The 16,069-nt window shown below is 48.6% G+C and overlaps 1 protein-coding gene across 3 annotated transcripts in view; it reads left to right on the top strand.

Annotated features, from left to right (window-relative positions):
* Positions 1-15,056, top strand: part of POLR1H (RNA polymerase I subunit H) — a 234,904-nt gene extending 219,848 nt beyond the window's left edge. For 2 of the 3 annotated variants that reach the window (XM_069604701.1, XM_069604702.1), the window contains exons 5-6: positions 4,526-4,737; positions 14,535-15,056. In XM_069604701.1, the coding sequence (XP_069460802.1) occupies positions 4,526-4,737; positions 14,535-14,572 (250 nt within the window). In that variant the 3' untranslated portion in view covers positions 14,573-15,056. The remainder of the gene's footprint in view (positions 1-4,525; positions 4,738-14,534) is intronic. The other variant, XM_069604703.1, reaches the window with a different exon arrangement.
* The last annotated feature ends 1,013 nt before the right edge of the window (positions 15,057-16,069 follow it).

The following is a 16,069-nucleotide window of genomic DNA, read 5'->3' on the forward strand; positions in this document are numbered from 1 at the left end:
TGAATGCCACCCTCCAACACTAATGATTGAGGCAAATGCAAGTAAATCCAGAGTGAACACACACAGTGCCCTGCACCCATGCAAATACGACCAAAGTGTCAGCAAATGCCATGCACTCACATGTACGTGTAACTGACCTGCCTTGCATACGATGCACACCTTCGGGAGACACCTTAACTAAATGGGATGCAATGCAGACTAACAGCACAAAGTACATGCATATACATGATCACAATTGATAACAGCTAGAAGGTGATAGTGGTATGGAAGGTTGACCATGCAGAGCCCTGGCCTGGTCCTCCATGGCAGCGGCCAGGCGGGACTCAAATGAATGCATCTGCAACATGAAGCCTCGGAGGTCCGCATGCAACACCTCACGGGATGCAGAGTTCCTCCGAGATGGTAAGACTCAACAGTTGCATCTGCTGTTGGTACTGTGTACTGCGGGCTGCCTCTAACACTTCCATTGAAGCTCTGAGGGCCAGAAACTCTTGCCACAGGGCTTCCCTGTGGGCCCGACCCTCTGCAAGCAGGGATGCCTGCAGAGACCTCAGTTCGGCCCGTTGGCTTCTATTGCTGGCCTCCATGTGCAGCCTGTGTGAGAGCATGTGGACCGCAATGCCTGCAGCTGGTGCTTTACCTGTGTTTCCGGGGGTAGAGGGGATCGTGGAATTGGCCACCCTATCCATGCCCTGAGCCAACATCTCGTAGGAAGCACCCTGTTGTTGTGCAACAGTATACATGGACTGCTCTCACACTGTATCCCCAGCCTCCACACGTCCACCATGTGTGCGGGTCCCACACCTGTCTGACCCAAGGGAGCATGGCCCTTGATGTGATGCTGCTGTCTGTGGCTGTAGGACTGCATCCCTCCCTTGGTGAGCTGTCCCAGGACCAGGAAGCAATACTGTGGAGCGTGACCCTGCAGCTGTAACCACCACAGACGGACGAGAAAACACTGACTGTCCCTGCAAGGGGACGTGGCCCCTTGCAGACGTACAGGCTCCAACACTTGACGCACTCGCCTCCGACACGATAGAGGAATTGACATTCGGTTCACCACCAGAGCTACTGGTTTCATTGGAGTCGGACTCATACTGAATCATGCCCCAGATGACTTGTAGCACCAGTGGATTTTCATGGGCTGCCACAACACATCCTCCACTGGTGCATGGTGCCGGCTCAAGATCCTGTTCCTCCTCAACCTCCTTCCCTGCATCCAGCGGCTCATCTGTACATGGACATAAAGACATGAAGAGTCATGTAAATTGCATCACCTACATACATAGGTATCACAATGGTGTCCTGCAACACATTGACATGCATGTTACATTGCCATTATTGGTATACTCAAACTATGTAGCAAAAGCACATACATCATGGCGTATGCGGACTTGCCACTACATCCCATGTCCCTGACCATGTAAGCACTGCACACGTTGCCAACACACATGTATCAGTGTACGCAAATCCTGTCTCATGTCAAACCAACCAAATTCGGACTAAAAAAAGTGGATGTGCCAAGTCCAATTACATCTAACACCAGTATACCACAGGCACAGGGTGAGCACACAATGTGGAAATGCCCCGAGTGTGGTGTCCCAGGTGTGTGATGCGGAGAGAGCGATGACAAAGCTGGGAGATGGGCAGGAGGGACGGTGACACACAAGAGGGACAGGGCCATGCACCCATGGGAGGGGCGGGGGGGGGGGCGTGTGGCAGGTCAACATGGATGACTCCAGACAAATATTCTACAATGGGGTCCGTGCCATAGCTGTGGCTGGGATTAGCACAGTATAGTAAAATGCTATGTCACTCATGGCACAATGTCCCACCCGCTGCCAGTGTTAATGGAATGTATGGGTAGCATGAACCCACCTATGGACACGTGTGGATGGACTTACCCCTACATGCAGTGCATGATGTCTAGCATGTGCTTCACACGCAAGCACTTGACTGGCATAGTTGAGTCACTAACATTACTGATGAAAATACGTTGCGTTGGCATGCCGGAAATGTCTTTTAGTATCTGACGGTTCTTGATGACTACATTCCCAAAGCCATGTACAACCGATGTGCAGCTCATCGGTTGTATGTACTCTGCAGGACACTAAGCACGGGTCAGTACACCATGACATGGTTCACCCATGGCAGTCATACAGATGCAGGCATAAGTGCTACACAATCATACCAATTCATTCAATCTACATACACATATTTAGAATGCACACGCTTCATCACTCACCGGACATTTCCGTGTAATCTGGCAGGCCTCCCACGCCTTGCACCTGCACCACATGAATCAACTCGCTCATGGCCTATTCATGTGGTGTGAGCTCCTCCTCCTGTAGTGACCCACCTCCAGTCACCAGAGCAGAGGCGAAATTGGCACCCAGCTTGTGTTTGGTTCAACGGTGGAGGTCATTCTACTGCTTCAAGACCTCACGAGCGGTGCGCCTCTCATTGCCCAAGGTGTTGATGCCATCCGTGACTCGCTGCCAGTGGACCATACACTGAGCAGGCGTATGTGTACTCCCTGGCTGCATGAGCATGTCACAGTGGTTTTGACGCACGTAGTCCACGAGGATCTGGATTTCTTAATCATTGAAGCTTCTCTTTCTCAACGTGGCGGTCTCCTGTGCCGTGCATTGGGATTGAGCCTAATCCGCTACTGCACACTTTGCCTTCTTGGAAGGTTGTGCAGACTCTGTGTGGTTGGGACCACTCAGGGCAGTAGGGGCTGGACCACTAGTGGCCTGGGCCATGCCATCACCCACTGATGCTGGGACAGTAGTTTCTCCTGCAGGTCCCCGTACCTGGGTGCTGGGGCCAGGTCCTTTAACTTAACGTCCCTTCCCCTTGGACGCACGGAAAGCATCTGCCCTTGCATGTCCGTCTACCTGGGCTGGGACGACTACAGCCATGGCTACAGATCCCTGTGCTGGGCACAGCAGCATCACCTGCAGCTCCCTGAACCTGTTGGGGGTGCTGCACAGCTCTCCCTGCACGTCCCTGACCCTGGCCCCATCTGCCACCTTTCCCTCTTGTGGCCTTCCCACTCATGGAACAGATGGATTTGTACAATGGGAGACCCAGCAAGCAATTGTCCTGGGCAGTTTGAGTGAGGGGGCAGGGTACATGATGTAAAACATACCAGTATGGTCCAGCAAGGCTCTATTTCACCCTTGGTGGAAAAAAATGAATGGGATGCGTAACGCACAGGCACCCCAAATATCAAACATGCGTGTACGCGACCTCTCGGTAGCTCCCATGAAAAGTAAATGTGTACGCGAAGCCCAGGAAAGCTACTGGGATGTTAAGAATGGGGGTATGCGATACACAGGGGTACCCAGAGTATAAATAATGCATTCGCTGCTTGCCCATTAGCCTCAGAAAAAGAGAAAAATACACGTGCGCGCACAGAGGCAAATCACCCACCTAAATAAGAAGCTTGCACGGTCACAGTAGTGAACAAATTGTGTGGCACCCTAAAGTCCACACGTCCGTCTGCTCCAATTCGCACGTACGGTTTAATTTTCTCCTACGCACTCCTTTATCCCAAATGTGAACACCAACGCCCAGCGCGTGTCATGTAACTTGCGCAATGAGACCCTTTTCCCCTGATATCACGTGTATGCGCAGATTTCCAACGCTCAAGGTAACTGCCACTATGTTTCCGGCTGCCCACGCGAGAGACACGGAAGACCCACGCTCCTGCCTACAAGCCATTATACCTGCCTCCTACTGCCCTGAGCTGCCTCCTACAAGCCATCTGCTTCTGCCTGCCCCCTGTGTGCCTGCTGCCCACCTGCCCTTTGGGTGCCTGGTGTCCAGCCATTGCCAGTCCTTGGCCCTGTGACCACCTCGGCTGATCCCGAAGACTCCCAACGTGCCATTCCATCACCACCGCTCCCCAGCCCAGCCCCAGGACCACCTTGCCCACCCACACCTGACTCAGGGGTTGCCATGTCTCAGGCACCATCATCTGAGGTGAGTGGCAACCTCACAGCAGCGAGGCAGAGGGCTGTAGGCTTCACTGCCAGGGAAGTTGACATCCTGGTGGAGCGAGTCCTGGGGCCTTATGATGCCCTCTTCCACGGCCCAAAGCAAGTCGGCAAGGAAGGACGGAAGCTGGGACCAGATCGTGGGTGCCATCAACCTGGAGGGGGTGGCACCCCGTGACTACCACCACATGCACAAGCGCTGGGAGGACCTCAAATCAAGGACCCACAACAAGGCCCTGCGCTTCCTCTAGGCTGGTGCCCATGACGCATGCATGTGTAGGATGCTCATTTGATAGGTTGTGACAGTGCCATGTCCCTGGATGTGATTCTCTTGTGAAGGACAGACATGTATGTATGCATGTATGTGTTTGTATGTACATTGCATGTACCTGTGTGCTTTGGAGGGTGATGATGGTTGTACCCTTTAGCAGTATACTTCATGTGCATAGTTTTTTTTTTTGTGCCAAACACGCATTGGTGCAGTACCCTGATGTTTGTGTTCTATGTCTCTTTATCCACAGTTGCGTTGGAAGAAGAGTGCAGAGAAGGTGCTGTGGAGCAAGGCAGCAGGGATGCCTTCACCAGGCAGAGAGCAAGGCCCAGCCACGCTCCCTGGTCACGTCCTCATCTGGGAGTGAGGAGGCTGGTGATGCGTCTGAACCATCGGCCACAGTTGCTGAGGGGAGGTCCAAGAGGAAAGTGGATGTGGACTCCTCGGCAGCGGGGGGGACAGGTGAGCACACATAGGGGCCATCCATTGCGGAAGACGCTGGGGAGGTATCCAGTTTGGCGGGGGCGGGGGAGGAGGAGGAGGAGGAGGAGGAGGAAGAGAAAGGGGAGGGGGCTGTATTAGCCCAGTCCATTCGGCCCGGCGGGGATGGTGAGGTGGGTGTGACAGCTGCAGTCCTGACCCAGGGGCATGAGGCTGTGCAGGTCACTGTGGAGGTATCTGTGCAAATTCCTGTCCGTGTCAGCGCCTGCAGCCGTATGCACCTGCCGGCATGCCCCAGGCCGGACCCATCCGCACGTGTCTGTTGTTTCCACCCAGACTGACACCCCATTGCCTGTGGATGTTGCTATTCGGGACAGAGTGGTACCCCTACTAGTCGTATCGGGCAGCATACCAGCGGCATTCGTGATGATGTCCGTGCTTGTACTTGTGAGGTTGCACATCATCACAACGACGTCTGGTATCTCCTGAACTAGCTAGTAGCATTCCTGGTCTTGAATGTGCAGCATGGGCTGGCCACTAATGCGACCCCTCCCCACCCCTTTCCTCGTCTTGCTCCTCTGTGCGCCATTCATACTACCGGGCGCCTTCCGGCCCAGATATCACCAGGGCCCCCTGTGCACCATATCGGCCCATCTGATGGAGATAACTTCCCTGCATGAGTCGGGAGTCGACAGTGGCTCAGCCAATGGAGGAAGAGCAGGCACCCAGGAGCAGGGCACGGGCCCGACACCCCCAGGTGACGTCATCAGCCCGCAGGGTGTCCTTACTATGCAGGCACCGGGTGATTTGGCTCCAGCAGGCTCAAAGTAGGAGGCTATTGTACTCGGGGCATCCCATCTCAAGGAGGCAGGTATCTGGCATCAGTCACGACGCAAATGTGGACCTTAGAACGAGGATGTCTTCCGTGTTCGTGCGATACGGGCAGCGAATCCGGGCAGGGAGGCAGCGGCCTCTGGAGGCGAGAATCACCATGGCCAGGGCGGAGATTGCACTGGGTCGAGCAGAGCAGCGAGCTGATATCCTTGAGAATACTTGCTGGGTGTGGCAGGGATAGAGAGGTTCATGCTGGAGTCCCTGCAAGCCCTCGAGGGGAGAACCTAGGCCCGCCTACGGGAAGTGAACGCAGTGTTCGATGATGCCCTGGCCGAGACATTGAGTGACATTGGTGACAAGGTGGACTAGCTGCTGCCTGTGTACATAGTTTTGTAGATACAAGTTTCCTTTCATTTTTCATTATTCATTATTACTTGGAGCTTGGATCACGGACATTACTCCATTTTGTTTCTACATAGTTCTGTAGGTGTAAGTTTTCTTTTATTTTTTATTTGTTTTGGAGTGGACTCTGTTTTCTTGTGCCTAGTTTTTTGCTGTGTTTGAGGTGTTTTATTTGTAATTTTAGTGATTTCTTTAGCGTAAATATTTTTTATACACATGAACATTTTAATTTTTTATTTTTACATGGAAATCTTTTTAATATATTAATTCTTTACTCTGTCATTGTCGGTCAGTTATTTTTGCAGTGTGCCTGTTTGGTAGTCCATTTAGTAGCTATGATCCTACCCATTGTTAGTGATGTGTGTGATTGCTTACTTGCATGTGCTATGTTCGGGGGTTATTTGCGGAGTGAGAATACACATGGGGCTGACCGATGGTGGTGTGTGAAGTGGGATTTTGTGTGTGCACAGGCAAATGGCATTTTCCTTCACATGTGCAGCATCACTGTGTATTTGCCTCACTGTGTTTGAGAGTGAGGTGGGTGGGGTGAGTGTGGGAGTGTTACATGTTCTGGACATTTGCACATAATTTGCTTGATGCTGTGTAACACACAGGTGGTGCTTTCCGCTTCACCGGCATATGTTTTTACAGTTATCATCTCTGGTGTTGGTCAACCTCTTCACTGGGATACACTATTAGCATTTCATAGTATTTACACATTGGTGTGTGGTGCACTGTCTGATTGGCATGTCCTTCACACATGGGCATACCAGTGATGTGTTTATTAGGGATTCTCTTCTAGGAATAGCAGCGCAATGAAGCTCAGGCTGTGTGACACCTGGCTAGTGTTTGTTCATCTGGCACACATTGAGGGTGATTTGGATTCTGTCATTGGTGAACAATATGTCCCTGGTTATTGTTGCCATGACATTGTCACATGGCCAGCAGGCACTCACTTTTACATTCACTTGTTACATGTGTATGTTGGGAGATGGTTGCATCCGGCTATTCTGTTTGCCCAGCTAACACTCATGGATGTGGGCGTGTGAATGCATTCATTTTTGTTAGCAGGATACATGTTCCGGTGGATATTCTGGCTGGTGTCACTACACGGCAGTCAAGGTGCACGACACACAATCGATGGAGTGATGATGTGTCACTATGTCAGGGTTCATCATGCAGGTGATGTCCCATGTGGAGGGGGCTGTCTGCAGGGTGGGGTCATGGGCGATGGGGGCTGGGTTCTGCCATGTGGAGGGGACTGCCTGCAGGATGGGGTCACGGGCGATGGGGGCTGGGTTCTGCCATGTGGAGGGGGCTGCCTGCAGGATGGGGTCACGGGTGATGGGGGGGGGGGGGCTGGGTTCTCCCATGTGGAGGGGGCTGCCTGCAGGGTGGGGTCACGGATGATGGGTTCTCCCATGTGGATGGGGCTGCCTGCAGGGTGGCGTCACGGGCGATGTGGTGGGGGTATCCCATGTGGAAGGGGCTGCCTGTAGCGTGGGGCCATGGGTGATGGGGGCTGGGTGCTCCCATCTGGACGGGCTTCCTGCAGTGTGGGGTCACAGGTTTTGTGGTGGGGGTATCCCATGTGGAGAGGGCTGCTTGCAGGGTGGGGTCACGGGTGATGGGGGCTGGGTTCTCCCATGTGGAGGGGGCTGCCTGCAGGGTGGGGTCACGGGTGATGGGGACTGGGTTCTCCCATGTGGAGGGGGCTGCCTGCAGGGTGGGGTCACGGGTAATGGGGGCTGGGTTCCCCCATTGGAGGGGACTCCCTGCAGGGTGGGATCACGGGTGATGGGGGGGGGGGGGTGGTTGGGATCTCCCATGTGTAGGGGGCTGCCTGCAGGGTGGGGTGATGGGGGCTGGGTTCTCCCATGTGGAGGGGGCTGCCTGCAGGGTGGGGGTCACAGGTGATGGGGGCTGGGTTCTCCCATGTAGAGGGGGCTGCCTGCAGGGTGGGGTCACAGGTGATGGGCGCTGGGTTCTCTCATGTGGACGGGGCTGCCTGCAGGGTGGGGTCACGGGTGATGTGGTGGGGATATCCCATGTGGAGGGTGCTACCTGCAGGGTGGGGTCACAGGTGATGGGGGCTGGGTTCTCCCATGTGGAGGGGGCTGCCTGCAGAGTGGGGTCACAGGTGATGGGGGCTGGGTTCTCCCATGTGGACTGGGCTGCCAGGTCATGGGGGTTGGGTTCTCCCGTCTTGAGGGGGCTGCATGCCACAGATTGCGAGTTGTTGGGGTGCCATTTGGCTGGTGGTGGGCCAGGCCTTGCGTGGGAGGTCCTGCGTTTTCTATGTGGGGCACATGGGGTTTGCAGGGTGTTTTCACGCAATTGCGCTGGGGTGCGTACGGGGATCGTGGGATGTTTTTGGGCGATTATGCTGGGGTGCGGACAGGGATCACTGGGTGTTTCCACGCAATTTCGCTGGGGGGGGCTGTATGCTGGCCTTGGGATAGCGTGGAGGCTTGCGCCGTGTTAAGCATGGGGGCGTTACTTGTGCAGCTTGCTATTACTTACGCCACGGCTACTGATGCCTCTGGGAATCCATGAATGCGGGTGCCATGCAAAGATTTTCTGCGTCACGGCTGGCACATGCTCCTTCTCACCGCGCGGCCCTTGCATCTTTTATGCGCCCGATTCTATGAATCAGGCCCATACAGTTTTGATAGGATGTTTTCACAGTAGTTCAACAGAGCCCACCATCAGATGTACTGTATTTATTCTACTACTTCTCTCTTGTCAAGGCAATGTTTAAAATGTCCACAAACTGCGATTTGCTAAACCAAAAAGATTTCCTTAAATGCAAACAGAGTTTTGTCAGCATGGTTGCACACTAGTTCGAAAAAAGCACACCATTTGATGTACTCATTCGTTCGGCCACAACCTCCTACCATACTGCAGTACTTCTTCCTGGTCCACTCGTCTGCCAGGACTAACCACTAAGTTTCCCTTTCCTAGTCTACTTGCCTGCCAGGAACACATTCCGACAACTATCAGTACCTTGTGGTGAGGCTTGCTGAAAACCTTGCACACTTTATCTTCACTCGGGGAAAGTTACATCAGCAACTGTTTGATGAATTGACAATATATTTCACCCAGGGATTCTGTTCTGCCAACTTTGCTTTCCATGTTTTGGCAATAATTGGTACTATCTCCTTCTAATAGTAATCATCCTTTCTGTAAATCACCTTCACCTCGCTTGAATATTATTCCCTTTTGGCTTTGGTATTGGTGTTACAATATTCTGTTTCACTTTGTTTAAACCAATGTTTCTTTTCACCTTTAAGTATTGTCCCCTCTTGGCTTAGACAATGGTGTTTACAATGTTTGTTAAATCTTGTCCCCTCTGGGCATGGACAATGGTGGTTACAAAATATTGCCCCTTCTTGGCTTGGACAATGGTGATTACAATGGTTCTCTTCACTCTTCCTCTTAAAGTGAGAATTGTGCTCAATTCGCTTTAATTTATGAACTCTGTATTCAAACTCTTTCTTATGATCAGTTCAGTATTCATAATGATTATGCTGCGTCAGCGGTCGGGTTAGGAGCACCCTGGGTCACGTAGGCAAGGCCAACTCGCTAGTCTGCTTATGCGTCTCCTCTGGACTCGCTGCCTGTATTCCTGCCTTCGGCAGGGAAACTCGTGCTCTTGACAGCTCCTGTCCAGTTCCCTTCCGCGGATGGAGCTGCTCTTGCCCCGGTGAACGCCACACACCGGAGCAGTACGCAGAATGGGGAGAGCGTCTCTCTCCCTCCGGGCAGTTAGTGTCTTTACTGCTTCCTGCTGCACACTGTCTGCATTTTATAGGACTCTTGACTTACAGCTACACCATGGCGTCCCACTTTCACATCAGCTCCGGCCTCATCTCCTGCACTGCATTCAAACTGCTGCTTCTGCTGCCTCTCACAACTCCTGCTTCTCCTTCTCCTGATGGCATGCACCTAAAGGGGCTTTAAACATTTGAAAGTCCAGCTCAGGTGTGGGTCCTCAAAACCACTAGACTGCATACAACAGTTCTGCACCTCAGAGCCCCTTTTCCTCGTCTCTATGGGACTTGAAGTCCTCAATGTTCTTAGTTCATTAAAGCTCAATTATTTTACTCTGCTTGCATGTTTTATCAGATGTATACTCAGGGGAAGATTTTAAGGAAACCAATAGTTGCTTCCTAACCTCAAAATTCGAATATAATATAGAACTATGATAAGTAAAAGTGGTATTAGTTCCTTGATTTCTGCCTCCATTCTTATCATAAGGGTTTTCACACTTCATGTTTAAAGGAAGTTTGGGAGGGGATTTTGCATGATAACGAGCCATAAAATAGTCGGGCACCAGGGAACAAACCCTCACACTCAAGAAATGATGAATGTCAAAGTTTCCCCCACATGGTCCTCCATTCCCCTGATTTCCTTCTCCTCCCATGTGATCCACCCAGCTAATAGCACCCTCAGGGTCAGGATAAGGCAGTGCTGCCTTCCCCTAGCCACATTCGAGGAGACTTTAGGCTGGGATTCTTTGAGGAGTCTGCAGGATTCATCGCACATCTCAATTCAGTTAGGTTGAGGAATTGAAATTAAGATATGATGAGCAGTAGCTAATCCACTCCTGAGTATCGGGCATCATACAGTAAAGAGCTACTCTGGGGAACCAGTACATATTGCTCTGCATATCTGTCATTGAATCAGATGCAAATGATAACTTTTCCCCGTAGGTACAACTCGTACTTTAGTATGTCTTCTAGATGTGTTCTTTTTCTACTTTATACCCATTTCCAAAACCACAGAGTTAATGTCACATGTTTGTGTTTGTATGGCACCATTTGGCACGGGGAGTCAAAAGCTACCGATTTCTGTTGTCAAGCTAACTAGACTCTTGAAGCAGGAGATAAATATCTCCCTGCAATGTCGAGCTGTGGTTTCCGAGAATGCAGATAAAGTTTCTTGCTTGAAAATATTCTTGATCGTTTAAGTATCTCCGCTGCAGCAGTAGTCTTTCTTCTGTGCGTGTTGCAGCTGGTTACCTGAGAAGCAGATGAAGCCTTTCCACCTTTGCAATGACTAAAGCTTGTATTCTTTGATTATTCCTGGTCTTTCTACACATCTTCTAAACTGAGAGTTCTTTATCGGCTCACATGTGGAATATGTTCACCTTTTCTGTTGGTCTCTGTATTCATTACAGTGGCTACTCCTGCTGGTGATGTATGTGGGGTTTGGGCTGCAGGACAAGGGTAGATGTTACGGAGCCACAGTGTATGAAGAAAACCTGTAGATTTTGTACTATTCCCATGGACAGTCCCACTAACCAGTGCGTAGGTCCGACATCCAGTGGTCACTGCGGAGTATTGCATTTTGTTTTTCGTAGTCGAAAAAGGGGACGTAGACAAGGCGTGTCTGTAACACTATCCCTATAGTGACGTGCCTTGTACCCACAATCCCTCACGCGTCGAGGTCCCTCAGATTGTTTTTTTCCGCCCAGCTTCTGGTCGCCTTACGCGGAGCTCCTAGAGAGACATTGCAAATACTTACTACGGACCTCGGTCCTTAATTATACTTATTATATTGTTAAAGATCCCTTCATTGTAAATAAAGCATGGCTCCAGAACATGTGCAAATACAAAACGTGGGATGGGTGGGGGTTGCAGGTTCAAGAGGAGGACACAAACCTAGCTCTAGACTTGTTGTAATGCTAAGGTGGCTCTTACATGTGTAACACGTTTAAGTGTCATGTTCACTGCATACTCTTCCACTTTACTAAAAGAAGCTGGTAAAAGAGAGTTGGTCGAAAGTAGCTGTTAAGCCTTGAGAGTAATGCAGCCATTGCCTGTAATATACTGTAGAAAGGTATAATTTTCTCGGGCAACCAGACGTGGATTCCCTGCTCACTGTGCTCAGAGAGGCACAGTTCCACCTCACTGATGAGGCCCAACAAGGCTGAAACACGTGTATAGGGTTGCAGTCTGTACTCTTGTTCAGAGAGGAATTGCCATAGCATTTCGGTGCTGGACTGCCCATGTGGGCGAGACAAAGACTGATATGCAAATGGATATTTCCCATCTGTGAAAGGTACAGTGAGCAAAAAGCGATGGCAGCAAACTCTAATCTCTAAGTGGGAAAAAAACAAAGAACAGGTTATGCCATGTTCTTTCTGTAGAGGAGTGCCTGCTACCTTTTTTTAAATATAATTTTCCATGATCACCTACAACGTTCTTCCTGCGAAGGCTTTTGAGTGGTTTTCCTCACCAAATCAAAGTGTGCACAGAGGTGGCAAGAGTGCACAATTCTGAACTGTTTTTCTGCCCCCTATAGCTTCTATCACTACCCAATGCTTGCATCTGAAATATTGATGAGCACGTTTTGTTTCTTTGTGTCATTATTTACTCTTTGATATTTTCAGGTCTGTTACATGCCAGACTCTCATCCATGTGATCTGATGGTTTCGTATAGTTGTCTTCCATTTGAGAGCTTGTACCGCAAACCCATAATGTAAGCTTAAACATGGGAAGTAGCTCCTTGAAAACCATCTGTGTTCTGTTGGGAGGGATGTTCCCCTTTGCAGTCTTAAGGGTCTTCGTGTCTGCAAAGCGACCACAGTCACAAACTAAAATATACGGTCTGGGTCAATCTGTAAAGCTCTGGGATGAAATCCCATTTCTCCACTTTGTCCTCCTGTACTATCCCTCCATTCTACCCGCAATGTAATAATTCCCTGTGCCCCTGTCCTTTCAACGTATGGCTGTGTGAGTGCTCCCTGTACTCTTGTTCATATGATAAGCAAACTGATTGAGTCAGGATAGAGACACTGCTTCTTGAATCACAAGCAAACAGAACTTCCACATACAGCTGATAAAATTGTTGAGGTGTGGATCCATATAAGAAACATGTACCTAACAAATACAAAATAGCTCCATCAAGTTAACACATCCATTGTTATTGTCCTTCTGTTGCTATTTCATTTATGATGTTTTGTCTGCCAAATCCATTTGTGAATGATGCACTTCAGGGTTCGATATTGAGGGAAGCACCAACAGCTACCAGGATGGTACCTTTGGCTCCCCAGGCCAACTCCTACCGAAGAAAAAAAGAAATATATGTGACTTTAACATTAGGACACATCTATACAACATTTAAAGCAGATTAAAGCAAATAATGGACCACATTTTAAGTTTGTATTTTATGTGGAAGTTAGCTTTGCGTTATGCTTTGTACTAGCGGCTTTGTCCCCAGTCACAGGTGACGGGTTAATACTGGATACCTAGGAGCTGCTTTTAGCTCCTGCTCATCGAATCCTAATTTCGATCCCTGCACTTTGTTGCTGTATCTCAAGTGCATACTTCCTTGCTTTAAGTGAGTGGGTAGTTGAAGATGACCTTTCCCACAGCCCTATGTAAAATCTGTATTTTGCCAATGTAGCAGAACATTCACCACTGAAATCTCTCTTGGGTAGAATCTTGGAGCCCTACACCTCTGCTCTTCTTTTCTGAAATCTAGACATCTAGTGACTCTCCTACAAATTGGAGAGAAGACAGTATACAATGTGGACAGATACAAGTCCCTGTTTCATGCATGAGTTAATGACTAGGACCTGCCACAATTGGATTATATCTAGGGTGTGTCTAAATTATGGCCTTTATCATAGGAAAGCTGTATTGGTGAAACAAAGGCCATCCTTTTTCCCATTGGTAGAATACTCCCTGGTGCTTTCATCCGCCTATCAAATTCATGGTTAACAGTACCAGAACCCTTGACTGTTCTTTTCATGTCGCAGGGCTCTGTGGTGCATTTCCCCAAAATTGGTACTCTAGCACAGCAGTGGCCTGCCTGGGATTGTCTATAGGTAGCTTTCCCAGCCCACTCTATTTTGAGGAATTGCTCATCTCCCTTGGTGTTAAGAGGCAGAGGCAACCTTCTCATCCCTAAGCTCTCTTTTCTACCATTTTTATTAGCTGCCTAAATCCTATACATAATCAGTCCTACATGTTTGACCGGTAACCAGTGATTACATTGCAGTAAAAAATAGAGACAATAAATGAAGGGATAAAAATAATGCAATACAAAAATAGAGGGTAAAAAAACAGTAGCAGAATGAAAAAATTACGAAATATAGGCAATTATATATTAATGCAGGTTTGAGTTTAAGTGGCGGAAAAAAGTCTGATTAGACTTTAGTTCAAAATGGTTAAAGGGGGGGGCATGAAAAAAAAGGAGTGACCGGTATAAGTGGTCCAGGGATTGCGGGGGTGTCAAAAGTGGGTATAAAGTAATCTAGTCAGAGGGAAATGTTACTGAAAATAATTTTAAAGCCACAAAACCACAATTCTAAATAATTAAAAAGGCCAGTAGATGGCAGTCGCAGACTATAGAAACAGTCTGCATGTACATAATATGTGCGATGTAAAAGGCATGTTGATATTTATTTGAAAGTTATTAATGTTACTTTATAAATGTGTTCAGATGTTTTGGGAGTGATATCACGTATAACTGTTTAACCATATATTGAATGATGTTGGCATGCAGATAGTAGTAATGAACTTGTTTTGTACTGGTGCAATTTACATAAGGACTTGTTTCTCTTCTCATAGGTTCCAGGAGAAGGAGGATTCCTGAGGTTGCCGTATGATCCTTTTGAAGATGAGGGCTTGTGTGCCATATCCCACCTCCCTGCAGTTTGGGCACTACTCTCGCCTTATTGCATAAAATCCTAGCCCAGAGAGTCTAATGCAGAATTGAAGGACTGGTCGTTCAGCTTCCTGCACCAGTACTTAATCATGAGTATGGTTATTGCTGCTCGATAACACTGTTGCTCCTTTGTGTTGCAGGCAAGGGGCAGGAAGCACAGAAGGCTGACAGCGGTGGTTCTCCGTGAAATCTGCTTCTGCCACTAGCCTCTATAGACAACTTGCTGCGTCCTCTCTATGCATTCTCACATTTAGAATGGGCGATAAAAGGAAGAAAGACACAAGTGTTCCAAATGTTTCATGATGAAGAGGCAAAGGCGCATGTTTCTTTATCCCTTAGTAATACTTGTTGCTGGCTAATGGACACTTCCCGAATTTATATTTAAAATTATGTAAAAGGAAACATTAAAGACGTGTCATACCTCCCTTATTTTAAAAAATGTGTTTTGTAATGACAATTGCATTTTGAATGTTCAATTGTGTAGGGAGGTCCATATGGGTGTCTTTCTTTGCGAGAAATCATTTGTTGTGTGCATTTATTTTTCCAGAGTTTTGTACCACTCGGATCAGTCAAACTGCCTGTGCTCACATTCTTATCAGGTGCCTCTGGATACTTTACAGGAGAAGGTATTGACATCTATGCAAATAATCTTGAGAGTAAAGTAAAAATTGGCAGCTGTGTTGGGTTAAATAGTCATAACTGCAGATTTAGAGTGATCCGGGACAAGTGGCCAAGTCATACCATACTAAATGTTTATTTGTTTACTGACCTGTCGGGGGACATTTCAATTCAAAATGCCATGGATCTCTGTTTTTAACAGAAACATGAGCCAGTGACTATTTTATTGAAGATATTTGTTAGTTTGCCACCATGTTGGCGCATCAGATGATTCTTTTCTTTGTGCAGGGGGGTTGGTAGTTAGGGATTATGGTGATATTACTGTTGGGGTTTCTTTTTCTTCCTTTGCTTGCATCTGCTTCGTCTACTCCTTCATTTAAGAGCACTGATCCTCATTCTGATGTCTCACTTTCGGCGTTCATTGCTCAGGCTGTCAGACCAAAGAACTATGGTCTTTCTTGTGTTGAAAAGGTTCATCGTATCTCTGATCTAATCAATAATCTAATAGAATTTGCCCCTTTTCTGGTCTCATGAACCCTTCCAACAGAATAAAGTCTTATAAATTCCATAGTTCCTTGATCTGACAACTGGAGCAATGGACGGTAGAAGAGAGACTTCAGATTGAGGAGCAGGGCTCTTAAATTAAGGAGCAGGCAAAGCGGATGCAAGCAAGGATAGTGAAAGCAACCCTAACCGTAATATTGCCGTAATCCCAAAATACCAACCCCCTGCATAAAGAAAAGAAGAATTGGATGCACGCTAGAGCTGTTGCACTACTTGCATATTTTAGGATTTACAGGTGATCCTCTGAGCCATGTGC

Source organism: Ambystoma mexicanum, chromosome 1p (assembly GCF_040938575.1).
Source record: "Ambystoma mexicanum isolate Mex_15411 chromosome 1p, UKY_AmexF1_1, whole genome shotgun sequence".
NCBI lineage: Eukaryota > Metazoa > Chordata > Amphibia > Caudata > Ambystomatidae > Ambystoma > Ambystoma mexicanum.